Source organism: Drosophila subobscura, chromosome J, assembly GCF_008121235.1.
Source record: "Drosophila subobscura isolate 14011-0131.10 chromosome J, UCBerk_Dsub_1.0, whole genome shotgun sequence".
Classification (NCBI taxonomy): domain Eukaryota; kingdom Metazoa; phylum Arthropoda; class Insecta; order Diptera; family Drosophilidae; genus Drosophila; species Drosophila subobscura.
This window is the reverse complement of record NC_048532.1, coordinates 11,552,185-11,578,529: the sequence shown is the minus strand read 5'-3', so window position 1 is coordinate 11,578,529 and position 26,345 is coordinate 11,552,185. Positions and strand designations below refer to the sequence as shown.

At 42.7% G+C, this 26,345-nt stretch overlaps 2 protein-coding genes across 2 annotated transcripts in view; one reads left to right on the top strand and one right to left on the bottom strand.

Moving 5' to 3' along the window:
- Nucleotides 1–26,345, bottom strand: part of LOC117894209 (protein furry) — a 47,106-nt gene that overhangs the window by 10,178 nt on the left and 10,583 nt on the right. The window contains 10 exon segments of the mRNA XM_034801124.1: nt 18,439–18,602; nt 20,863–21,017; nt 21,078–21,188; nt 21,262–21,416; nt 21,506–21,675; nt 21,732–21,881; nt 21,946–22,113; nt 23,551–23,694; nt 25,831–26,013; nt 26,077–26,317. Of these exon segments, the coding sequence (XP_034657015.1) occupies nt 18,439–18,602; nt 20,863–21,017; nt 21,078–21,188; nt 21,262–21,416; nt 21,506–21,675; nt 21,732–21,881; nt 21,946–22,113; nt 23,551–23,694; nt 25,831–26,013; nt 26,077–26,317 (1,641 nt within the window).
- LOC117894211 (galanin-like G-protein coupled receptor npr-9) lies at nt 750–16,294 on the top strand. Its single transcript, XM_034801126.1, has 7 exons — nt 750–1,663; nt 6,510–6,652; nt 6,788–7,023; nt 7,466–7,590; nt 9,757–9,875; nt 9,945–10,015; nt 15,982–16,294. Exons 1-7 carry the CDS (start codon nt 1,139–1,141, stop codon nt 16,077–16,079), a joined length of 1,317 nt encoding a protein of 438 aa, XP_034657017.1. The 5' UTR covers nt 750–1,138; the 3' UTR covers nt 16,080–16,294.

Genomic DNA, 26,345 nt, shown 5'->3' with positions numbered 1-26,345 from the left:
AGTGCGTCGGCGCCGACAGAGCAGGAGCAGGGGCACCAGCAGCAGCAGCAGCACGAGGGAAAGAGCTTTCGTTTGGCGCCTCCGTTCGACAGGAGTCGTTTATAAGGCCGCCGTGGCCATTGTCTCGGCTTAGTTGCGCGCTCATTGTCCTGCTGGCTGGTCGAATTGGCCAAAAAGGAAACCACAGAGCCAGAGCCTGGGCCTAAAACTTCAGTCGAAGAAGAAATCCATTAACAACTCGAATTAAATGGAGTGACGCCCTATAAAAGATCCCCCACATTTAATTCCACGAACCTCTAGATTATCAAAGATAATATTCAGCCACAAGCCACAAGACCGCAATCAAAAAGTTTTGGCATTTGAAAAAAATTAAAAATTAAAACTAGATCGCCAAAGAGCCAGCGGCGTGCCAGCAGACCAGCACCGCAAGAAGTTTTACCGGGAAAAACTTTGAATGTGTGTAAAAAGTTTTTAAATCCACCTGAAAATATACTTTGTGGTGCTTTTGTTTACTTCATTACGGAACTCGCGCGTAAGATTTCCCGCTGATAATGAACTTGTGGGGAAACAACTAAGTGAACGGCCATCGAAAGTTCCAATAACTTTTGCAAAGTGGAGGAATGCATATAATAAAAGTGAAGGAATAGAGCACGAAACACTAAAATAAAGCACTTATTTGACGTGTAGTGTGTAGTCGGAACTTTTAATTGTTTGACTTGACAAGTGCTTGTCTGAAGACGAAAAGGTGGAAAGGCGGAAAGGCGCAAGAGCAAACCACAAATTGGTTTGCCAAAAAAACCAATTACCTCGTTGCCAGAGAGACTAATGTTTCCGAAAAGTGTAAGTGCGAGATGCAATTAATTAGTTGAAACGTACCAGTTCTAGTTCTCTAAACAAACAACAAGAGAACACTCTCTCAAAGACCGAAAACAGTGTGCGAAATGGTTTAAAGTGTAGGAAAAACAATGGCAGCATTATCTAGCACCATGGATATGGATTATATGGAGGCAATAGCCAGCAGCAGCAGCGGCGCGGCGGCAACATATCAGCCACAGAAGCAACAACAACCTCCAGCGATGGCAACGCAACAGCGGAAAACAGCACGGCCATTGGCACGACTACCGACTCCACGGATTACATGTCCGGCGATGATGAGGAGATGCTACGCATCGCCTTCTTCATTGGGGACTTTGTCCATCAGTACTACATTCCGATACTCTGCTGCACGGGCAGCATCGGCAACATCCTCTCCGTGTTTGTCTTCTTCAAGACAAAGCTGCGAAAGTTATCGTCGAGCTTCTACCTGGCAGCGTTGGCCGTGAGCGACACCTGCTTTCTGGGCGGACTCTTTGCCCAGTGGCTGAACTTCCTCAACGTGGACATCTACAACAGGAACTACTTTTGCCAGTTCTTCACATTCTTCAGCTACCTGGCCAGCTTCTGCTCCGTGTGGTTTGTGGTGGCCTTCACCGTGGAGCGCTTCATAGCGGTCATCTATCCATTGAAGCGCCAGACCATGTGCACAGTGCGCCGGGCGAAGATAGTGCTCTCGTGCCTGACACTGGCCGGATGTCTGCACTGTCTGCCCTACATCCTGATTGCCAAGCCCGTTTATATAGCCAAGCTAAATGCCACCATTTGTGATCTCAACTCGGAATACAAAGTAAGTACATCCCACATCCGCATAGGGATGTGGCTTGGGTGTCGTGTCTGTGTGTTTTTGCCTGTGGAAACACTCTTTGTGTTTGATCTATGCAGTATATGGACGATTTTTTGCTGGCTGATGCAGACATCTCTCTGACACACATCAAAATCCAACTTCATCAAACGCATTCTTCCGGTGCCTAGAATTTTTCATTTGGGCTGCCATTGGTAACCCCACTCTTTGGGCGTGCAATGAATATGTGAGGGCCACCCACATGAATCCACAAACGATGAATGTATGGATGATTCCTGGTATTCGTGAATTTTTCTCTGCCATTAGAATTGTTATTGGAATTTGAAATGCTTTGAGAGACAGCATGTTTTCGTTTGTGCAAATAAATGGCCTACAAATTGTTGAAAAATATCTCAAAATTACAATCAAAGCATAACCATTAGGTGTCTGGGAGTGGGGAAATGGATAGAACCCTTCTGTCATCGCCATTTACAGCTTGCTGACTTTGAACCGCTTTTAGCCTGCGAATCCTTCGTTACTTTCGCTTCACATGGCATTGACACTCTCGTCAATTAGCCCCGGGCCGCCCAATAAATGTCGTTAAGATATGCGGATCACGCTTCCTTCCCATCGGCTGGGGCATAAGGAGGCGAGATAATTTACCCCAGAACTGGAGCAATTAGTCAATTAGTTGGTGGCTTGTATACCGCTGCGTGGGTTTTTTGTGGGAACAAATTAACCATTTATTAGCGGAAGAAAAGGCCGCCGCCACAAATTATACACCCAATATGTGTCACACAGACACAGAGGCAGTGGCAGTGGCAGCAAGCCAAAAATGGCAAAAGGCCAACAATAGAAATTAAATTGCGACTATAAAGTACCCTCTCACAAGGTTGAAATCGCACGCAAAATATTCAAAACATAATTTCATTCGCTTGGCTGGCAACAACAAAGAACAAAATTTTAATATCTGGGCAAGAATTTTTGTATATTTTGTGTGTAATTACGAACCGCTCGTTACGCGTGGAAGGTGTTTGTAGATATCTAAATTATGTATGTGGGATTTTCTGAAATTTATCTTTTATTTATCCAAAAAGTCTTTGTTCTGCCTGATCTACGCCAAAGACCCCTTCTATTTCCTTAAGGTTTAGGGCATTATAAGAAAGGCAAAGGAAAAAAACCGTGGAACGTTTGTATTCGTAAAGCAAGGCAAACATTTTTCCTGAACAAAAGACACTGGTAATGGCACTGGGAATGACAGGACAAGCCAAAGCCACAGCGCGTGGTCTCGCACTGGGTGTGTCGCCTTGTCCGTGGCATTTTTCAGGCACATCCTATGGTATAGGACCAAATTCAGTGACAATTTCAATACTCATGCCACGATAAATCTCGAATTTCATTTTATTTCTCAGCTGTTTGCTGTTCTTTCTGTTTTTTTTGCTTTTCGTTTCTTGCACGGTTGAAGTCACGCTTTTTAGGCCTGAAATTCGATGCTAATTTTCGGTGTGTGTACCCAGACACAGTGCAAGTCAAACATAGGATAGGGACAAGGTGTATTACGCAGAGGAAACATAAGACGGGGCCTAGCGGCCTATTAGCTAAATTGGCCACACAATGAAGCGTAAAGAGTCGCGCCTTCTTACGACTTAGAGAAGACAACAGACAACAGCCCATGGATGATGGATGATAGACATCTATACGTACATACAGGATATAGGGATATTCAAATTCAATCAGCAGCGTATAGATAGAACTGAAAACTCCTGCAGCCCCGACCCGACTGCCTGCCAACAGATGGCGCTTCACTTGTCTGCAGACCGCGAAATTATGCGCGGCTCCTCTTTTGCTTTGACTGCTGGCAGGGTGCCAGGATGCCAGGATGGATGGATGACAATCGAGTGGCTGGAGAATGGAGTAGCCTCCTCCATTTTGCGGTGTAGAATATTGGAAAATGTGGGGAACACACAATCGCCGTGTCCTAGGAAGACCATAAATTTTGAAACAGACATCGGTTGTAAGCTGTAAATAGACATTCTGCACTTGGCGGTTGGCCATATTGAAAGAAACAAATCATTGAGTAATAGCAATCAAGAGGGAGCACTCTGCTCTCCTCTCTTTGGCAACAGATGCTCCCGCCGTGGGGTAAGAAGCTCTTCAAGTCGACACTCACGCGGTTACTGCTCTCTCGCTGAATGGGATTCTAATGAATAGACAGACATATGATGGCACTCTACCGGTCTGGAATTATTGTTTAACTTGGCGAAACGTAATTTTGGAATTCCCGGGAATTGAAACCCAATCACGGCTGCACCGAGGGAGCAAAAAAAAGTCTGGCAGCTGCAGACATTTAAGAAAATTGCCTCCCTCTAAATATCACTTAAAGAGCAGCAGCAGCAGCAACCCATTTACTTTTAGCCTCTGGCCATCTCTGACCATCTCTGATGGAGGTCAGCAGCAACGGCAGGAACAGTAGCAAATTTATCCCTTTGAAGTGTTACTGGAAGCAGATGCAAAGCCAAATTGAAACTGACTGGCCCAAGAACAGAGGAACACAAAGGCTACAAGGTCACAGGAAGTGTCTAAGAAGTCTTATAAGCTAATGTCCAGCCATCAAACCCACTCCCCCGGAGGCAGGAAAGGATTCTAATACTCGTTTGGATGCCTACGCACATGTGTCGACTGGCATAGATATTTTGTAGCTCGTAAAGCATTTTTGCAATTTTGTGCAGATTTTTAATGGCTCATTGCATCCTACAATTTGGTAATGGAAAGGAGGGGCTCATCGCATGAAGAAGGCCATTGGTCATCGGGCTCAAGCTCAAAGGCAGGCAGCCAATAAGAATTAGGTTTCAATTGGAATTAGTAATACGGCCCCAACAGTTCCGTGCACGGGTATCATGAGCATCAAATAGCAGCAACATCAACCGTCTGTTGATTGAAAATTTACGAGCTATTACACTTTGATCCACTCGACACACACAATAATATCGTACCACACACGAGCCGTAAAATGTTGACCAGGACTGGGCACCCAACAACAGCCAATAGACAATAGACAACAATAAATGGAAGAAGTAAATAAATTTAATGCTTTTGGTCATGTCCACGGCTTTTGCCTGTTATGACAGGCCATTGAGGCTTTTCCGAGTTGTTAACTTCCCCCAAAACCAAATAAAATGTGCAATCAATAGATCATTCATTCTCCAGACATGTTGTCCCTTGTACGCAAGGTACGCAAGTATAATAATTATTATATTTTGTAAATGCTGTACACCTTTTCGGGGTCTTACTCTTTGGCCTTTTGGCTGGTCCGGGGAAATTTGGATGAAAATCCTTATTTGAAAATGTTTAAAAGTTGGGTTGCTGTCGGCAACGCACTGGAAATTTATGCCCAATATAATATACATTGTAGCAGCAGCAGCTCTAGCTTTGATGGATACTTGTTAAACAATTTTGATTTCATTCCTCTGGTGATTAACATATTCTGAATGGTTATGAAACATGCTTGCCAACACTTGAAATTATGTAAATGGAATTACAACAAGCCCCATCTGATGATAATGAGAACGATGCGGATGATGATTACGATGATTGAGAGTGCAGACAGCCGTGTGGAGTGGGGGCTTACACTTGTTCTTTAAAGCGGTTTGCCTTTAATTTGCACCAGAGACCGAACGGCGTGGAAGCCAGACACCAGCATGTTTAATTAGACAAAAGGCTCCCCCTAATGAATGATAATGCGCTTATTCTCTTCAGCATTTTTGGTTAATTGTGATTGAAACAAATAGCTTTGTGTGCTCGGACATTAGCCAGAAGCACAATGAAATAGAACAGCACCAGAAGCGCCACTCGAAGGCCGGAATGGGCATTCGCCCGCCCACATCTGTCCGGTGGATAAATCCCAATGTCCTGGAACATTACAAATTGAACATTTCAGACATGAAAATATGCAGGCAGCCAGGAATTTATCAGGCTAAACCCTGAACCAAAGGCAAGAGGTCGGGTCTCGAATGGCTTCAGCGGAAAAGGGCTAAATGTGGAGTGGAATGTATCGACTATTGGTTGCTCATTAAAGGAATGCAATTTATATGAATTTAATAGTACCTCTGTAACTATACTATGCAGAAACAAAGATTATATTGATTCCACCTTTTTATTGCCTACTTGTCTATGTGCTTTGTTCCTCCCACACGAATAAAATATACCCTCCGGCCTGTGCTCTTCGCTTACCGGGCATAACAAATACGCAGAACGCGGGGCAAATAGTTTTCCAACAAAGCATCCAATCCAATGTTTTCCCTTTGCCTCCCCCTTCGTCAAGCTTGAAATGCTGATGAAAAGTATGCCAAGATTAAAGAAGCGAAGCGAAGATAGAGTTTGTTTTTGCGTGGAACGTCGAGGGCTTAACAACTTATCAGTGCAGCTAAAAAATAATTCCATTAAATATCTCTCCTCCCAGAGCGTGCAAATTAATTAAGCCTTCCAACACAAAGACTAAAGGGAATTCAATAGAAAAACCAAGCGCTTTAAATCACTAGTAGAAAGGTTTAAATTGAAGAACTTTGTGGCTTGGCCTCGTGGGAGCGAAAGTTTCCAGAATTTAGGTTTCATTTCATTTGACCATCTCCTGGTTTTGTGTTGCGTTTTGTGCAATTGAATTATTTGCAGCGTTTAGTGTGGCAAATGCACAGCAAACTAGATTAGAGAGTTGGTCAACACCCACCTGTATGGATTCAATGGAGGAGTGGAGTACAGCTAAATTACGTATATGCCATGTTGATTAGACCACAAAACAAATCGAATTATCACCCTGAATAACAACTCTTTCTGGTTTCTGGCTTCTGCTTTGCAGGAGCAACTGGCCCTGTTCAACTACTGGGACTCGATTGTCGTCTATGCGGTGCCCTTCACCACCATCGCTGTGCTGAACACCTGTACAGGGTGCACAGTGTGGAAGTTTGCCACCGTCCGACGGACCCTCACGATGCACAAGATGTGAGTTGATTGCTAGCCTAAGTCTCATTTGAGACTGGCATTTGCATATGCCCTTAGAAAGGATTCACTTTGAATTATTCATAAGGGGATTACATGACAAATAAACATAATGTGTGTATATTTTGTATCCTACAGGAAGCCACAGACAACCAGCATGCCATCGAATTCAACGAGCCCCTCGGCAGTTTCCTCGTATCGGATCTCGGCATCATTGAAGCGCCAGAAGTCCACTGGCACACATCCCAGTGGTCAGCATAGTGTGGCCAGGCAGCAGCAGCAGCAGCAGGAGGAGCACCACCAGCAGGAGCACCAGCAGCAGCAGCAGCATATAAACAGTTGTCAGCACCATTGCGAGATTACAAAGAAGTCAGGTGAGCGAGCGAGCAAGCGATGCGATGACTTCTCATTTGGAAAACATTACTCTGACACTCGCGACGACACTTTGCAACGAGATTTTCTTCACAGAAAATGGAGGAGAAGTTTCCAAGGAGCGGGATGGCGCGGCATTGCTGAGCAGGGCTAAAGTTTCCTTTAAACCATTTAAGTTTCACTCGGAATTTGTTTTGAGCCAATTAACAGAGCTGAGAGACTGAAGACATGTGACATTTAAAAATGTCGCTAAACAAAAGATGAGAAACTCATCCGCGAGACATCCTGCCTCGCAATGCTTTGCCTTGCTTTGTCAACTTCTGCTGACACTGACACAAAACTGTCTAACAATTTAGCAACTATCACATAATTTTCAACTAATTACAAAGTCCCCCCAGCCCCGCTGTCAACTCCTTAACCCAAGCGTTTTCCTTCTCTTTAAAGATCGTCGTCACAAGGTGCAGAACTCGTCGCAGCTGAAGGTAACCAAAATGCTGCTCATTGTCTCGACGGTTTTCGTGTGCTTGAATTTGCCAAGCTGCCTCCTACGCATCGAAGCCTACTGGGAGGTAAGTGGTGTGGAAATGAGGAAGCTCAAATCTGATTTCCCTGAATGGTCAGAGAATGAAAGGGCTGACTGATTGTCTGACGGACCTGATGCACTTCTACTGCAGTTGAAGAGCAGTTCTTTTTCTTTTGTGGAAAACAATCCGTGCTTAACCTTTACCAATTGTTTTCCTGGACAATGGACCGCCTCTGGGGAACGGTCTCTGCATGACCCAAATAATTAGATCAACATGAAGAGGAGCAGAGCAGGAGGAGCAGTGCCGGCTTGTTATTCAGGCATCCCTCCTAATGCCTCGCATACAAAAGTTATGTTATTGCTGGTTCTCCGCGTCGGCAGCTGTCGTTTGCTAATTATCTGCCCCCAAATGCCCAGGCTCAATCTGGTGGACAGACTGAAACAACAGTCGTAACGTGCTTATGGCAACGACAAAACTATTCTCAGACCCAATGGCTGTGTAATGTTTGTCTTCCCGAGGATCCTGCTACACATCCAGCTCCTTTCCCTCCTCCTTTCGGCACTCCGCCTCGCTTGGCCCTCAAATGCCTTGTTTAATGCATGAATTACATCAAAAGGCAAAACATACACTCGTATTAATGCCATCGTCAGAGAGAGAAAGTCAGGCTGCTGGCATGGCAAAGGGCACCGCTCCTCATAGGTGTTAATTAGCCTTTAATTAGTTTGTGCACTTCGGTGGCACTCGCAAACCGTAAAAATAAAATCAGTTTCATGTACATATAAACAAAGCCTACACAGAGGATGACAGGGGAGTATGAGGGTGTGGGCGATGCAGATTTATACTCTCTCTCTTTCAACGAGTGAAAAATTATGGTAATTACTAGCAAACAAAAAAAAACACAAAAGGGAATACTTATTGCTTTGTGGCATAATAACATTGTTTCGACAGCAATTTAAAGGGAAATCATTTAACTTTGATTGAAATTCACTCAATGAGTAAATATTCATTGGAGAAACATTGTTTCCATATCGTTATTCCCTGCGGACTACTGCTGCTGATACTACTGATTGTCGAGCTCATTTATTCGCCATCACATTCATGGCCACTGCCCGACACGACTTTCTCACGCATTAAATTCCACTTGCGAATTCCATTCCATTCCTCTCGTCATTTTCACACTCGCCATTCGTTCCGACATGGCTTTGGTTTGGCAAATCCCTCTGCTGGACCAGGAAATTCATCAAATTACTTGTCCGTTTCCCTTTATCGGCTGCGTTGAAACCCTCCACGCAACCTCAATCTCTGAATCGATAAAAGCAAAGCCGTGCTGATGGACTTCCCAAATACTTGGGCCACGGCCATATGCCTCATTTTGTCACAGCTCTGGTACATTTTTCGTATGCAAAACACAGTCCACTTCCTGTGCTGACGGACTGTCGGTTAAATGAATAAATTTTGGTTGAGAGAACACACAGGATGAGGCAAAAAACTAAAGCGAATGCATCATTGAATATGCAGCTGCATCATTCAAGAAGTGTTTGTGTTTCTGATTAAAAATGAATCAGTCATAGAGGCAGATCTTACTCCCAAAAACCGGAAGCCTAATGCTTATCCAATAACCCTTTTCCGCCGCTACAAACACATATCCTGAATCCCAAATCTAAGCATTGGAAACTTTAAATAGAAAATAAATATGCTCTGCCGGAAGAGTATGCATTCAAATTGCTTTTCACACCCAAGTTCACATGCCAACTTAAAAATGGGCCAGGAACTCAGACATTGATTGCGACGCAAAGTTAATTGAGTGGAAGGAAAGAGGCTCTTCGACAGCCGGAATTATGTTACTGCCCCTGCCACACACACACACACTGACTGTGTTTGTGTGTGTACAGGTCAACGAGGAGCCTGGGATGTGGCACGTGCCCAGTGTAGAGTAAAGAGATACCTGTAAAGCCCCGTACCTGTAACTAATGACATAAGGAACGCATTCTCATAGGCAATTAGTGAATTATGAACCCCATTCCTCCAACAATTGGTTTCGGAAGCCGCCCAGGGCTCAAAGCGGCGCTGTCCGTTGTCAGGTGGGGTCCAGAGCTGGGGCGATTCATAAATAGAATGGTCTCCAAGGCACCCGGAAAGCAGGCAGCAGCCAAGAGCCAGCAGGATCTAATTGGCGCACGAACTCCATTCTAATGTGATTTCCCTTTGCAGACGGAATCGGCCAGGAATGAGAACTCAACAATTGCTTTGCAATATATATTTCACGCTTTCTTCATCACCAATTTCGGCATCAATTTTGTGCTCTACTGCGTCAGTGGGCAGAACTTTCGGTAAGTAAATCCGCCGCAAATTATCGCCAATAAGTATTTTAGCATTTTATTTCCCATTTGCCTCCACAGCAAGGCAGTGCTGAGCATTTTCCGGCGTGTGTCCGCCGCCCAACGTGAGGCGGGCAACACTCAGGTGACAGGTGAGTCAGGAGTTGTAGACACATTTTAGTCAAAGGACACACAATGCACACACGACATCGTACACACTCCGTAAACGGAATGAAGTGCAAATTCAATATTCAACAAATGAGATTTTCGAAAACCTCGCGTTTTAATTGGTTTGATGGCAAGCGAAAGGATGTCTCAGCTCATTGTCTGAGTTTGTCCTCAAATAAGAGGAGTACTTCCAGATAAGAGAATTCAATTAAGTTGATTTCGGATATCTTTTTAGGCATCCAATTGATTAAACGTAAAGAAAACACATTTGACAAGCATGACTATGGGGTGGGAAAGTCTGTTAGCTCGGGATATCTTTCAGAAATCTATTTAATAGGAAACATTTCAGAGAGTTATCTGAGTAAAATTTTAAATTCTATTAATATTTATTGGAAATAAAACTTAATTGGTTTAAACGAAATATGATAACTCTTGAGAAAGATCCGAAACAAAGTTCAATTAGAATACAAATCCAGCAAATCTGAGAGGATGGACCGACAGCTTCCAATCGAATTTCAATGCTAAAAATCCACCGCTGCTCACCGCAGAGCAGAAAATTGCTTCTCTCTTCTTTACTCTGTGAATAAATTTCCACAAGGAAAAGCCCTCGAGTCAAACGACTTAGCGGAAAAGAAAACTTTCCGCAATTCCTCCTTTACTTTTAAGCTGTGCTTAAAGCTGACTAGGTCCTGCCAGGCTAAATCTCCAACAGGACTGCGACCGACAGCTGCAGTTTAACCGCAAAACACAAAAGGCTATCCTGCAGAGGAGGATGAGGGGCACTGTGGCTCGTGGGTGGTTTTTGTTTCATGCTTTAAATATATGGATGATGGCACCAATTAATAGCTATGCCTTTGCTGATTAGTACTCGCATGCTGCATGCCACAAACTATGCAACCCGCGGGGCAAATAACTAACTATGTGACTCCTATAAGTATATTTAAATAAATATCAGTGGGAGCTTCGCCTTGTTGCTCTGCAGCTGGTCCGACTGCTAGTCCGACAAAATTCAAGATAAACTCAACAAAACCCAACAAAGCGCAAATGAGAGAAAAATAAACAAAAACAGATGTCACCAGCAGCAGAGTGACGGCGGGGTAAGGGATTAAAGAGACCACTCAACTCTCTCCGCATCATTTTCACAGTGTCGGCAGCTGGACAATTAAATCCAGCAATGCAATTCGCAAGTAGTTGTGCTCAAAGGGGAGCCAAGGGGCCAAAAGCAGTGACAGAAGCTGGGCTCCGAGAGCTGGACACCCTGTTGCACTAATTGCTGTCGTTGTGTTGTTGCGCTTTTTTCTGTTAGTCCGGGCGAAACTTTTGCAATAAACGCACGGCCAGGGGTTTCCAGCTCGCCCCTCAATGGTGGCAAACAAATAGTTCTGTTAATGAAATGTGCTCGGGAAATGACAGGGAAAATTAAAAGGAAGTTTAACTTGGGCGAGGGGGAAATAAGGTGCCCGACTTGTCAGTTTATTGAACTCTAGTTGGTCAAGAAACGCTTTTTAAAGTTATTTTCTTGCCACAAAAAATAGTTTCAAAGTTTCCAACTGAATTTCTTTTAGTTTATTTAAAGTCCATAAATGAAAGGAGCTTAGAAAGGATTTCCTAGTATTTACCAATGTCTTTAATCACAAACATTTAATCCAACCCAAGTTTTTGTCTGGGGAGGAGAAGTGTTTGGAAATATTATTTCTCAATGGGTATACATTTTTAATGCATTAAAGTCCACCCCTTATCAAGTGCTATGGCATAGTTTGGTGTGCCCCCGATATGGATTCAATATTAATTCAAATTCAAATTTATTCTTTTATAGCTTTGAGTGAGGTCGAGAGGCACTTGAGGCACTTGATCCCCGAGCAGAGAGTGTTCTTCTCTCAGCCTCCTCTCCGTGTAGTCGTTAAATTTAGTTTTACGATACCCGGGGCAGCACCTTTGGGAGAGGCATCAATTTTTAATTTCTTACTAAAGGCAGGCAGTGCTCTCGAGTGCCAATCTCTTAGGCTCCCTTCCACCTCCTCCTCTTTTTATTGGAAGCCATCAAAATGTTCTTTATATTTATTCTACACAATGGGTTTTCGTCGGCTGTTAATTAAAAGTGTTTGTCGATTCATTAGAGGCGGACGAACAAAGGCCACGACTCTCAACGAGAACGGCACACAAGTGCAGGCAATTCTGCAGGAGCACTGTTGCAAGAAGGTGTTGACAGATGTGGCAATGGAGAATGTGAAAAGCAAATGAAATTAAACGAAATTTACAACCGGTGGCAGGCTACACATGCACCAGTCTTTTGCGCTTCCTTGCCTTCTGCCTTATGCCTTCTGGCCCCCCAAAAAGGATCAAACAGGATGGAGTCGTCGTGTGCTCAGTGCAAATATTTACATCGTTCAAGTACACCCAAGGTGTCAGTGTTTGTTTGCGGGGGAGCGGAGTGTGTGGCAGCATCGCGAAGCAGTTGCAGTGCAGGAAACGAAATTACATTCCAGAATTGACACACGGCAGGAGATTTATTAAAATTATGACTATTTGTTGTTTGTCAAACAGTTCCTTTGCCATTTTGCTTCCAAGGAATCTGCGCTCTTTAAAGTTCAGGGGAATTCCGTGAAATTTTACCAGAAATGTTACCAGCACATCCTTCCACGTGGATGCAGCCTACATGCTAACGGGAAATCTGAGCTGAATTGGATTCCAAACCAAATATCAAACAAAGCCTTGCGCAACTGGCACTTTTAATGACGAAATCTTTTCACTGGAAGTGCGGGATGGCTACCTATTCATGGCCAATCCGCACCTAATCACGGCCTGAGGCGGGGCTCGTATCCTGTGTTCTGTAAATACATTTTCTTCTTGGCATTTTTCACCAAGCATTACTCATACGCCGAGGGTTACGTGCTCTGAATGCAATTGGCACATTGGGAGGACTCTGCGCCACAATTCTCGCGGGTCGCTCTCGTCCGTCCGCTCTTTCGCTCTCATTACGGTGTTTCTTATTGGCCATAAATTACCGAAGCCCCCTGTCATGTTCTTCCCACGCCCCCCCATCAAGGATCGAGGCAATTCCCTTTCTATCTGGTTGTGCCCCCAGCCACCAAGTCAATCAGTGCACGTCTCTGGAGAAGCAGTGAGAGTGCCACTCGTTTCCGTCTTCCGCGCCATCTGCTCAACGCCTCCATTCAAGCATGCCACAGCTGATACAAGTGGATATGATGCAGTTGGGAGTGCTAGACAATGCTGTTACCTCGGTTAGAGCTAAGTGATATTGCAGTCGTCTGATGTAAAGATATTTACTGAACGAAGTGCCAGCTAAAAGTGTTAAAAATATGTTGTCAATAGCCCTTACTTGTCTAAGAATCACAGCTCTAACCCTCCCCTATAGGGTAGGTCGTTAATTAATTTGGCTATTTATTAAGTGGAATGCCTAATAATGGTGGATTTTTGTTGTAATTGTATTACAATTTATGGTACTGTGACCCTATCATACCCTGGGTCCCCCATTCCCATTGACTTCAATGCCTAGAGTGAAACTGAACTTATACATTTCGGCAAAGTCCACTTGTGAGACAGTCCTGGGAGAGGCGGCTGGCTATTCATTCACAAACAGATAGGAACATAACATTTCACTTAAGGTTTCGACGATGTCTACAAAGTTCTTCAGAGCAGAAGTTAAACTTGTGATGACGTGAGAAGTCGTTGCCTTTTGTGTGGCTGGCTGTATAATTTATATAATAATTCAGTGAATAAAAAAGCTGACACACAAAAGCAGATACGTCAAGGACAGACCGAGGAACGTCATCATTAATCTTGCCAGCCCACAAATATCCACACATGGCAATCATTTCAACAACAAAATGTTGAAGAAAACTCCACAAATTCGATGAAAGAAGGAGACTCAGCACCTCCTCGAGATGCTAAAGTGGCGAAAGGCTATTTATATTCTACACTTGCGTAAGATACATTTAAAATAATTAAAAAAGGAAGTCAAGAGTATGGAAAATTTGTATGCAGGGGGAGCATATAATTTCGGGTTTAATTTTGGATATTTCTGAGTTTTGCAAGAGGGGGCAGAGTCTGCCTGTACAATTGGATCGGCCGAAAATAACTGCTGTCAAGGATAATCATGATAGCCCCGCGGCAGAGATCATCAATGAAGAAACGCAAACACGACACATACTCAAAAAAAAGAAAGAAATAACAAACCTAAATTTGGGTGGAGCGGAGCATTCAATGGAAATTGCCGACGGCTAAAATATATTGGCACTTTTATGCGAGTATTTTATGGGATACGTTAGACGGGATACGGATGATTGATTAGCTCAGATTGCCGTGAAATACAATACAATATTCCAGTGAAAAAGGCAAGACAAAAAAAGAGGACACTGGGATAGATATTCTTTTAAATGAGCTCATTTGGAATATTCCATGTGAAAATGATTGCCATATTCAGCTTTCAATTGGAAAGCCCAATTTTTCGGGTTTAAAAATGTATGTTCGTACGCATCAGCAGTCAGCAGGTGAAATCACCCACAAATAAGCCCAGGGAGTGGCATTAAGCCACCTCATTGAAACCCAATATCAGTACCGGCACCGGACCCCAAAACACCAAATTTATAGTCCGCTTTTGTGCCATTACACAACTGCGGTAATATCGTCGTAAATCGCAGCTTTGTGTATGTGAATGTCCAACAACCAAATAAACGACACCTAAATATGAAAAGGGCCAAATAGGATTTTGTCCAAGCGATTAATATCCGGTTTGATGGTCCATTTCAATCCCTAACGCTTCATAAAATATGTGATGAGTGGTGCACCGATATCAAATTTAAGCTCTGAATTTAAAAAGGATTTCAATTAAACTTGGAACTGACAAAAAAAAGCTTAAAAATAAGGGCAGCTTCCGTTCCAACAAGGTTAAAATCCCTACAAAATAATCCTTTCGAATAATTGGGATTTATTTGGTCAGAGGGCAAAGAGCAAAGAGCTTCGATAAAGTGTGGCAGGGGTAGGAAATCTATTAATTATAGCTGGCATTGTCTTGCATAAACTTTCATTAAAGAATGTGTTTAGTTGCTCATTTAGTGTCATGTCTTTAGAAGGTCTTTTATCTCGAATGATTTACTTATGTAGCTTGTGTACAGTTGTTTCTCTCTTTTAACTGCCCTTTCGGCTAAGATCCACATTTTAAAAACAAATCACACGAAGAGAGCATAAAATAGAGTATGAGCTCTTCCCCTACAAACCGTTATAGCTATCTTTTTCTTGCATACAGAGTCATAAACGAGTTCCGCTATCTACAACGGTTCTTTTCTAAATGCGTATTTCGCTTTGGGTGCATTCTTAGCTTCACTCTCGGCTGCGATTACTCTTAAGCGGTGTTTCCTTCTCTCTTGCTGTATGTAAGAAAGAGAGAAGTAAAGAGAACAGCATCTGCATTGTGTTACGCACATAATAGTTTAGGAGCAACAAAAGCAAGTTGTGTCCTATGTACAATTGGTCAAGTTAGAATCATAACTTTGGCGAACACTCAATAACCTTTAACCCTGAACATCAAAAATCGAATCAACCATAACTGCAAGCACAGGATCACATTACATTCATTATTTTCAGCATCAATAGAACTGCAAGTTGGCACGAATCAATCTCGGAATATGTGATTATTAACCATTATTCAACTATGACTTTACACGTACATATGTACATGGATACCACCCTCCATCACGCACACCTACACGACCCTTTAATTGAAAAACGCAGCGAAAAACTCATTTGACTGACATTTAATGAATTTTTGCTATGGCAATTTGAATTGTAGGGAATGGAATAGAAGGAAATTAATATACTACACGAGGGCTTATATCATTCATTTATCAAAGAGCTCCCCCTCTCTCATTCTCCCCCTCTGAACCTTTCCCTACCTTAACCTAATTTTGAGTCACTTTTTTCTCTTTGACAGTGTCGGAATATTGCCGTAATACAGGCACCTCCACCCGTCGGCGGATGATGACGCAGCATTGCTGGAACGAAATGCACGAGTTGCATCCACTCAAGTGAGGCAAGTAAGGTGGAAGCTATGAGGCAGCAGTCGGGCCACTCTTGAAAGACGAATGGCAAATGGAGGAGAAACAGCGCCCGGGGATAAGCGGGAATTTCGATTTTAATTAGATTGCAGCAAACAAAACTCACGAAAAAAAACTCACGAAAAATAAGATAAAGCACACAAAAAATGAAAAGTCCAAGAAAAATTAGTATTCAGAGGATACAAAACAAAAAAATGGTGCAGGGAAAAATTTGTTTGTGATGTTTGCCAAAGCCAAGTAAAACGAAATTGCACAGAAACCAAAAAGCAAGAAAAAAATAGACGAAGAGCTATGTATGTATATTTATAAGTGTTTAACCGCGTAGAATTGAAAACGAATCAACTCTTTGTATTTCGCTTAATTAAACCCCAATTTTAGCACAATTCCAATCTAAAATCCCTGTAATTGGAATCTAATTGAAAATGTCAATATCGAAAACCAAACCAAAGATTAAATAATACACAAAAAAAACCAAAAATCCCAAAAACCAATGATATCAATGTACGGCAGTATAGTCGAGCGATGTATAAATGTAATAAATGTTAATTACGTTAAATGGAAAGCCGACAAGAGGGTTTTAATTGAATTTTACAACGGCCATAACTGCCATTTAAATCATTTTCATTTTCCAATTGATTTAACTTGATTATCCCCTCCGACTCCTGCAGCATCCGCCACCACTCTATGGGGCTTTTCATTTGGTAATTCGGCAACTTACGGACAATTGAATTTGCGAAATAAGATCTCATCCTACCCGCTCATACGCTCTTACCCTCGCGAGCTTATCCCCCACACAAGTCCGAGTGAATGCGGCTTATTACTATTAACATTTTACCTTTTCAGGAGATACTCTTCCTGCTACGTACGGTTTCAAAAGGCAGTAGGAAAAGAGAATGGAGGATGATGCACATCATCAACAGCAGTAGAATAACAACAGCAACAACAAGGAAGAAACTTCATCAGCTTAGTGCAAATACAGAAAAAGGTCAAAAGAGGCTTACAAATATCGTACAGTTGCGGATGTCAGTCAGGGTAATGTTTTGCCTGGGTGCCTGGGTAATGTTTTTGGGTAAACAGCTTAAAGTCCCAAGACAAGCAACTTGCCAAGTTTTTGTTTTCCACAAATAACACAAGTAATACTCGAGTGCAAGCAGAAGCAAAAGCAGAAGCCGTGTAATCGGTCTAATTATAGAAACGCCCCCGTATATTGGTCTAATCTGAGGGGCACACCAAGAGTCCCTTATCAATTTCTGAAAACAAAGGCTCTCAAGGATTTGGATTAAAATATACGAGTACACGCCCACACAAATCGAAAGTAAAAGCAAAATGTAAACAAGCTGCAATCCAATCAAAGAAAAATGAAGATGGCTACAATTTACGCGTCCGTTCGAGCAGCGTCTTATTTTATCCAAAGCTTCTTACGTAATGCAATGAAACACACACGCAATCCCCACAAGACACACACGCACACACAAACAGCTTCAATAAGGTGTATGAAATTAAAATGCAAAATACAAACAGCAGCAAGTAAAATAAACAACACTTGACGCTTGACGCACTGGGAAATGTTGCGGGGCAAATGGCAGTAAGGTGCAGGAACATCTTCGACTGCGGCAGACAGTGAGCCCATCACAAACTCGGATTTGAGCTCTGAGTTGGGGATGAAGAACCAACTCAAACAAAACACATTGTGAACACATTAAGGATTACGAAGCAGTGGCAAAAGAAACCTAATTTCAGGGGCATGGTTGTGGAAACATACCAAAGAACTCCAGCGGATGCGGTCGGTTACCTGATAAAATATTCTGCCAAGGGGAACCCATTAGAAAGCAAGTAAAGTTGACTTCAAACTACTTTAAATTCACTTTAGTTGAAGCTTTGACTTCTTTAGTTGATTGAGACATAAACGAACGTAGTTTAAAATTTGATTCCAATTTGTTTCAGTCAATTGGGTAGAAACTTAAGTTCTACCAAAGGCAGACCTTTAAACATTTTACTTTAAATACATCTTAATTGAATGTTAAGTTACTGTTACTGGCTTAACCCTTAAAGTTTTCTCAAGTTTCTTTCAATTACAGCATTTCATAGCCATTCCACCCATTGCAAACCCAAAACAAGATCCAACTGTGATTTACTTAACATTATTTCGCGCTAAGAAAAACGTTGTCGTGCCACCCCTTTTCTCTTAGAAACTTACAATCCCCCGCCATGAGCCACTCGGGACTAAAGTGTTCCGCCAAGTATAAGACAGAATTTTCATTTTATTCCTGCACCATCACCATCCATCACCAGGACTAGTAGTCTGTTGCCATGTCAATAGGAAGAGCTCATACCTTTCTCGTTGTCGCTGTGCAGGGTCCCAACGACACTGCCGAAGAAGCGCTTGTCCAGGATCTGTAGCAGCTGTAGAGCGGTGGCATGCACCTCCACGCGCGGACAGCCCGTCATCAGGAGCGTCACGGTTATAACCGATGTGTAATGGTCGCACGGATATTCTCTGCAATAAATATGGAAGTTTAATAATGTTAAAGTCTAGGTTCAACAACTGAGAGGTTCTTTAATACATTGTTGACTTGTGGTTTTGCGTTCGTCTTCAGTTTAAATAATATTCATTATCCCGCAGAGTCAACATTTTCCCAGTAAGTTGTAGGAAAACCCATTAAAATGTCGAAGCTTACTATTTCCTACTTAATGTTTGCATACATATACGCATCTATGCACATTTCTCCCGAAGCTGGTAACACGGACAACAACTTTTGCAGGACAACACGACTAACCCCAAGTCCATGCTAACATATTTCACGCCCGACATTCAAGTGAATATTTTACGCAAATCGATTTTCGCCTTACATTTGCACACACGATACACGTGGAAGCGGGCCACAAAGTACCTGGTGTTAATACCTGGTACGAGTATTATTCGTGGTGTTTACGGGGACGTATTGTATTCGTTTGGCTGTAGGTGGGACTTATAAGGAAAGAAAGGAAGAATTTATATTCTGAGAGATAGCGACACGAAAGTGGTGAAAAGATGAATCCCTACGTTTTCTGACCAAATCTCAGTAACAGATATTGCATAGTCGACGCACCACTTATTTCTCTCACCAAATCACACGCACAAAAGGAGATAAATGGTGTGCGAAAAAGCAAAAACTTTAAGTTCACTAAACTTGTTGGCCTTTTCGGCGAATGTGTAAAATATTTCAGAGCATTTCCGATGGGCGTGCAAAGTTCATGGCTAAATTGCCGGCCATTTAAATAAAGCGAATTGTCAGACGCAAATTGCCCTTCGATAAGCCTGGGACACAAAGCCCGCGCCCACCACCAACCTCGCAGACCCGCAAAGCCACCAGCAAGACACAATTCGAGTATTCCGATATAATCAATCAATTTCTGCCTCAAGTTCCATGAAATTTCCGCTTCCGTTCCTTCTGTCAAGGATTCTTCAAGTCCTTTTCAACAATTTAAAGTTATCCGGCCAACATTTCCACGCTCTGTCCAATACAAATGGGAAATATTTTATTTTTTATGTGGCAGCCATATGCACTCTGTTGCAGCTGCAGAATGCCTCTAAGAAATGTGAAAAAAGTAACAAGCAAACTTGCACGAGCTGCCGCTATAAGTTGCATGTGGCACAAAAACTCTCTCACATTAAATCTCAGACACGAGGTCCAGTCCAGCCGACAAGGACGTCGCCGAACAAACACACGTGTTGCCGCAATCTTCCTTGATTGAGGTTTGATTTTAGGAAATCCATTTAATCATATCCTCAATTTAGGCAAACCACAAACTAGTGTATGCCTTGGTTACGCTAAGAGGGAAGAATTTCATGAACCATCAAATGGAAACCTTAAATTGCGGCGAGACTGAGGCAGAGACTGAGACTGGGATTAATGTGGCAGACGTGCAAATTAGTTTCCATTGAAACTACATGCAAAACCAATTTTCAAATTCGGTTATTCGGCAACATGTTGTTGTTGCTGACTGAAACTTGTGGCGTGTGTGCTCTGTGACATCATGCAAAATCAACAAACATCAAAAGCAAAATGGTGCGAGTATTACTTTGGCATAACTTTCAAAACTACATGATAACCGAGTTTGAGTTTTCGTATGCTAGGAAAGTTTTTCGCAAGGAGAGTTAACTATTTCTTTATAAACTTTCAAGCTTTCTGGCATTTCATGTCATGGCAAAGCATCACAGAAGTCTTCACATGGCATTATTATTTCATGGATTTTAAAGTTCAAGGCAGTATATTCGAAGTTGCAAACGCAATTGAAACATTTGCCGCCTGTGCCTTAGCATGCAATAAATGCACTGAGCCATGCCATGCATGAGGCTGTCATATTAATGTTTATCTACGAAATGCTCCTGTTCTTGCCGGCATTATGGGAGGAAAGTGAAAAATAAGAAGCGGAAATAAAAATCGTGCATGGCCTGAACAAATAGGCTGTCAGACACTCGTGCCCCCCGCACTCTGTGGTGTAGTGTGTTATGTCTGCGTGTGTGTGTGCATTTGAAGCGATTCCATTGTCGTCAGACACGTGAAACGATACTTAAGTGTGCCTCCACCCAGTGAGGCTATGGGAGAGGAGGCTGGATATGTGGCAAATGAGCTTATGAGCGATGGGGCACGGTGGCTGTGGAGGATAAACGGCTGGAACAAATTAAAACGGGGCACGGGCAAGGGAACGGGCACGTAAGGCGCTTAAGCATTAAGCGCTGCTACCTCTGCTCTCCACCTTCCAACCCCACTTACTTGGCGCTGAAGATCGAGGCCAGGGCCAGGAAGCAGGCATCCGCTTCGCGTGGCGTCGATGTATAGCAACGATCAATGACCCACTCAAGTAGTTGGCCCATGTCCGGATTAGATTCCAGCAGCAGCACCACCGTATCCCGAGCCAATTGATAGATCTGTTGAGGTATAAGAATATAAATATGTGGGAATTACACTGTATCTGGGGGCGAGAATACCTTTTCATCCTTAGAGGTAAGCAGCAGATCCAGCCACTTGTATATGATGCCATCGTCTTGCAGGTGCGGCGCATAGAAGATGTGGCCGCAGCAGAGCAGAGCGGACATTGCCTGTCGAGTAAACAGGGCAGAGGGAAACTTGGTTAAGACTTTGGGAACCGTGCTCGCTGTGGATTATACATGCCTGCAAGGCGCTGAACTGCAGCTTCTCCTCTTCAAGGGTCTGGCCAATTTGCGAGGTAATGCTCAGCGGCTTGGAGAAGCTGCCACACCACGTGGCAAACAAATTGAATAGATTACGCTTCAGGTCGCGCATCAGCAGCGTAGCACAGGATTCCACTAACAGATGGAGAAAAAATACATGAGCAGGTGGCAATCAATCTTGAACAGATGGATATGTATGCATATATATTCGTTTGAGGGCTTACATGAGAAGTTCTTAATCATTTTGCGTATGAAATTGCAAAAATGCGCCTTCACCTCGCGTATGCTGAGGTTGTCCTTGTCCGTTTCGGCCATTAAATAGGCCATGGCCCCCTCGATGTACTCCACAAAAGTCGGATGCAGCGACATCGTGTCACGTTCCAGTACACAGGTGCTGCAAAATGACAGTTGACGAATACTTTCCAATGAGCAGCAATCATGGGTACGCACCTCACTCCAAAGGTTCCATTCTCGGCAATCTTCTCAAGGACTCTGACCACTTGCAGGCGTAGGGCATCGCGTCGACGCCTCCGCCGCATGTTCTCCTGCTTGCGATCGACTGCCTCGCGTATGTACAGCACAAGCTCCTCCATCAGATCCCTGCCACAGCCACCAAAGTGTTGAATAAATGCTCAAATTAAGCTAAAAACGATTTGGTGCTTACTTGAGCGCATCGTGGTTTATCAGGCCAAGCGCATTGACAGCGGCATCCCGCACATCCACGACCTCGCAGCGCAGGAGGGGTACCACCAGCTTGTAGAGGGCATGGGGTGAGGCGCTGCCCATGGCAGACTTGTCACTGCGATCGGCGTTCAGGGAGTCCGGCGATGAGCTGTAAAATAAATTTATGGCCAGGGATTTTAGTGTCAAACAGTGATGACGGGGAAAAGAAAAGCTCTCCCCGGAGGGCCAGTAATCGTAATCGCTGTTAATGCGGTTCTTGTTCGACTTTGTTGTGTCGCCTGTGTCTTGGGCCTTGGCAGGGTCGTGGCCGTGCCATCCATCATTAACCAGAGGTCCATAAAGTTTATTTAGATTTAAAATGCTGCACGGGCCAGGCTCTTAAATTCATTTGCTAACAGACTGACAGAATTTTCAGTTTTTCCACATACGGACATTGCATACACACATGTATAGAGGGAAAATACAATCCTTTTTCTCCGGCATGCCAGCGATAAACATTATGAATATTAAATGCGAAATCTGGTTTTCAATTAAAAAGCAATGCAAAAAATCCCATCTTTCTCTTTCGTCGCTTCGGTGAACATTTGAAAATTTACACAGAAACAGAGGGGTAGGCACACAGTGGCAGCAGAGGGGCTACGAATAATAATAATAAATGACAGCAAGCAAACAACAATCATTTTTTTGGTCTTTTCATTTTCTCTTTAATTTTTCTTCTTGTTTTTCCATCTGCTGCACACAATGAGAGAAAAACGAAGCCAAAGCCAAGGAAAGCTCTTGCGGAGGATGTTTTGTGTGGCAGGGAGAGGAGAGGAGGCCTGGCGCTATTTGAAAAATAAATAAACTTGTCTTAAAATTATTTTTCAGCACACAGCAAACAAGGGGGCGTGACCGGTTTGGGTGGAAGGGTGGTCGTGCGGCAAAGCGGCAAAGAAACGAGCAAATTGTTTGGCAAATTATATGGCAACAACTCGACACAAAATCAGGCCAATAGAAACGTGAGAACACTCCTTGTTGGCCAAAGAAAAATACATAAATTCATATGGAAAACAAACAGGAAATTAAGGAGTCAAACAAAGACAAAAATACAAAAACCAAGGCTCTGGAAGGCAAGCCTCGTATGTGATATAATAAAAACACACAGAAAATAAAACAAAACTTAAAGATCAACACTAGCTGCCTTTAAAATACCAAACCACAAGCCTACCCCACATCTGGCGATTCAGTAAAATAAATTTCAAAATGATAAATGAATAAAACAAACAAAAAGTGTTTAAACGCTTTAAGGGCTTGCACTGCCACACCACAAAAACACATATTTCAAAAAGGAAGAAAATTAAGAATGCAAATTACTGGCCTGGCCTAGCATCAGAGTAAATATCAAATAAAAAATTCAATTACATGCCAAAAGCTACACACAAAACACGGGACACAAACAAAGTATTTTATGCACACAGAAAAAGCTAGCAGATAATTAAATACAAATATATAAAATATTGCAGTATGTATGTAAAAGTGTTGTTGTTTATACAAGGCATGGAAATTGGTATTTCGATTTTTGATTTTTAGTTTTTATTTGCTTTACCCAAGTCGCTTTTGGCGCGCCTCTTTGCGTCCATAGGAGAGCGGCAGCGTGAAACGCGTGACAATTCCCTCGGGCCCAAAGACATTGGATGGTATATTGTCCAGGGAATCGGACAGCGAACGCGAGTCCGACTGATCTTGCAAACTATAAATTACAATTCCATATAGATATTGAAACAAACATCAAAGTAGGAGTATGCGGACAGTGTTTCATGGACATGGATGGGGTGTTCATGGTTGTTTCATGTGTTTGCATGATCGACAATTTATTAACGCATCGGGTTTCGCCTTTCTCCAATAAGGATGGATGGTTTGGAGTGTTCTCCAAGCGAATAAGTGTGTGTGTGTGTGTGTGTGTGGACCATGGGAGTGGACATGGACTTGTGGGTGGACATGGGCGCACAGTACGAATACATACAATGTGTGTGTTTTTCTGTGTGGCTTTTTTTCGGTGTTTTTTTCTCTTTTCAATGAAATCCCATGTATGTTATTGACATTTACCCTTTGGGTCAACATTTGTATACGGATATGGATGGAAATGGTTTTCATGAGCGAATTTTTTGTCAGATTATAATTCAGTTATATTCAAATTGAAACTCACAACTTGCTAAAGTGTGAAAAACAAGACTAAAATATAAATATTTTACATATGTACATAGGAGAGCCAACAACCTACATATAACCGAATCATTGAAACTATAAAGCTGCCATTTATCTGCTATAATGCATCCGCTTAAAGATTTTATTCATTGAATGGGAAGCTGTATTAGATACGAATTAATCCTCATTTCCCATATGTAAGCGCATCTTATCAGCTTTATTTAATTCTTGAATTTAAGTGGAAAATTAAGCTTAATCCTTATATCCCTGTCAGTCTCGAGTGAATATACAACTAGGCAGAAATTTAAATATAAACATAGACCAATAAACAGCTCTTACTACAAAATAATTATGAATTTATTCCACTTTTACCAGCGTTTGGCAAACTGTCAATCTTTAAAATACATTAGAGAAGGCAATTTAATAAATCTCCCATAATCCATCGCTACCTAAACTAAGTCGAAAACACTAAAAGATAGCCCCCTATTTCCATAAAATTGTTTTAGTTTTACTTAATTAGTTCAATTTACTAATGAATACCAACTAAATTATGGAGCCGACTCCTGTTGACATTTGCCCTGGACATGCTAAACCCTTTCTGGCCCAAAACAATGGCTTCATTTGATATCTAGTGTCCCATAATTTATGCATGCATACGAATTTTACATTATTACCTGCCTGTTTATTATTTTTTTTAGAGTGCATTCAGCAGGGGTATATAAATAACTTACTGATATTTACGGTATTTGTAGCCCCCTTTAATGCCCTTTAAATTTTCCCTGCTGGTCATAGTTCAACCTTTTGCAACGTATCATATTTCCCATCCCACAACCATTTCATAGTACGTGCTTAAATAATAATCAAACTAATCAAAACATATAATTCCGAGTACAAATATTATTGAAGGGACACTACTCAGGGGCGCTCTGTTTGCTTATCCTTCGATACACGACACTGAATGCAATTTACAACATTATAATATGTTAATTTCATGGATGGACGAGTGCACCCACAATGCAGCGTTAATGCACAACATTACAACTAATTCGACACAACGTGGCGTATGAGCACAATTGATGGGCGATAATCAAAAATTACATTAAATATATATGAACAACATACAGGTGGGTTAGAATATAGTATGCAAATGGGTTGACAAAGTTAAAATTGATACAAAACTGTCATATATCCCCAAAAAACAATAGCTAATGTTTGTGTGTGGTTAACAGTGGAAAATTGTATGTAGATTTATAGATAGTGTGCGTTTATGTGAGAGAGTATGGATTACTATAATTATGCTTGATAAATGCACAGACCACCACCAACACCACACTCCAGCCACAATCGCAACGAGTGCAGGAGTAAGTGTGGCGTGAAACAGGGACAGAAAAATAAACCAGGGACACCAGGAGATAAAATAACATTTAAATGTGAATTATCATTCGAAAATGCAACCCGAGATGCTTTTGTTCAACACACAATGTGCACACATACGATTCGGGCCGAATGTAGTACGAGTAATTGAATGCCAAACATAAATGTTAATCAAACACAAATAAAATGAAATGTCTGCTTTGTGGATCTGTCACTGGAGTTGAATTTCATGTGAGAAGGTTGAATGCTTTTGTGGGGGCGCTTGGGTGGGCTTGAATGCTTGAAGGCTACACACATATCCACATACCTCAAACTCAGGTCGGGCGAGGCACAGCGCACCGCTACGCTGGGAATTTGTGGCACTAGGCGCATCGCACACGCCACCTGATTACGCCACAAGCGAAGATAGGAATCCTTTTGGCTTTCGGTGGGCACTTTCTTGGTGGGCGCTGAGCTGCGCAGCAATGAGGCACGATTGTCGCTTACGGGGCTGCAAACAAGGTCAGGATCAAATGCTTTTCAGATGCTCAGTTCAAGCCATGCTGAAACTTACGTGGGATCTATGACACTGTAGAGGGCATTGAGTCGCGTAAAGCAAATGGGCCAGGCCTGGGCAACGGCCGATGGGCACTGCTGCAGGATGCGCTGACGTTCCAACAGGCCAAACAGACAGGTGGCCCAGGGATCGAATGGCGGCTGTGCGGTGCTGGCAGCCGCCGCAATGGCCGCAGCACCAGCTGCAGTTGAGCTGGCCTGAGACAAGTTGAGCGTGGACGTTGAAGACTTTGAGGTGTCTGTAAGAATGTTAGAGTGGATTACAAA

What these genes read in the sequence shown, in the direction of transcription:
- LOC117894211 (XM_034801126.1), top strand. Translation starts at nt 1,139, where the DNA reads ATGTCCGGCGATGATGAGGAGATGCTACGCATCGCCTTCTTCATTGGG. An exon ending in GCATCGAAGCCTACTGGGAG is followed by an intron (nt 7,591 to 9,756) that starts GTAAGTGGTGTG and finishes TTCCCTTTGCAG; the next exon opens with ACGGAATCGGCCAGGAATGA. An exon ending in GTCAGTGGGCAGAACTTTCG is followed by an intron (nt 9,876 to 9,944) that starts GTAAGTAAATCC and finishes TTGCCTCCACAG; the next exon opens with CAAGGCAGTGCTGAGCATTT.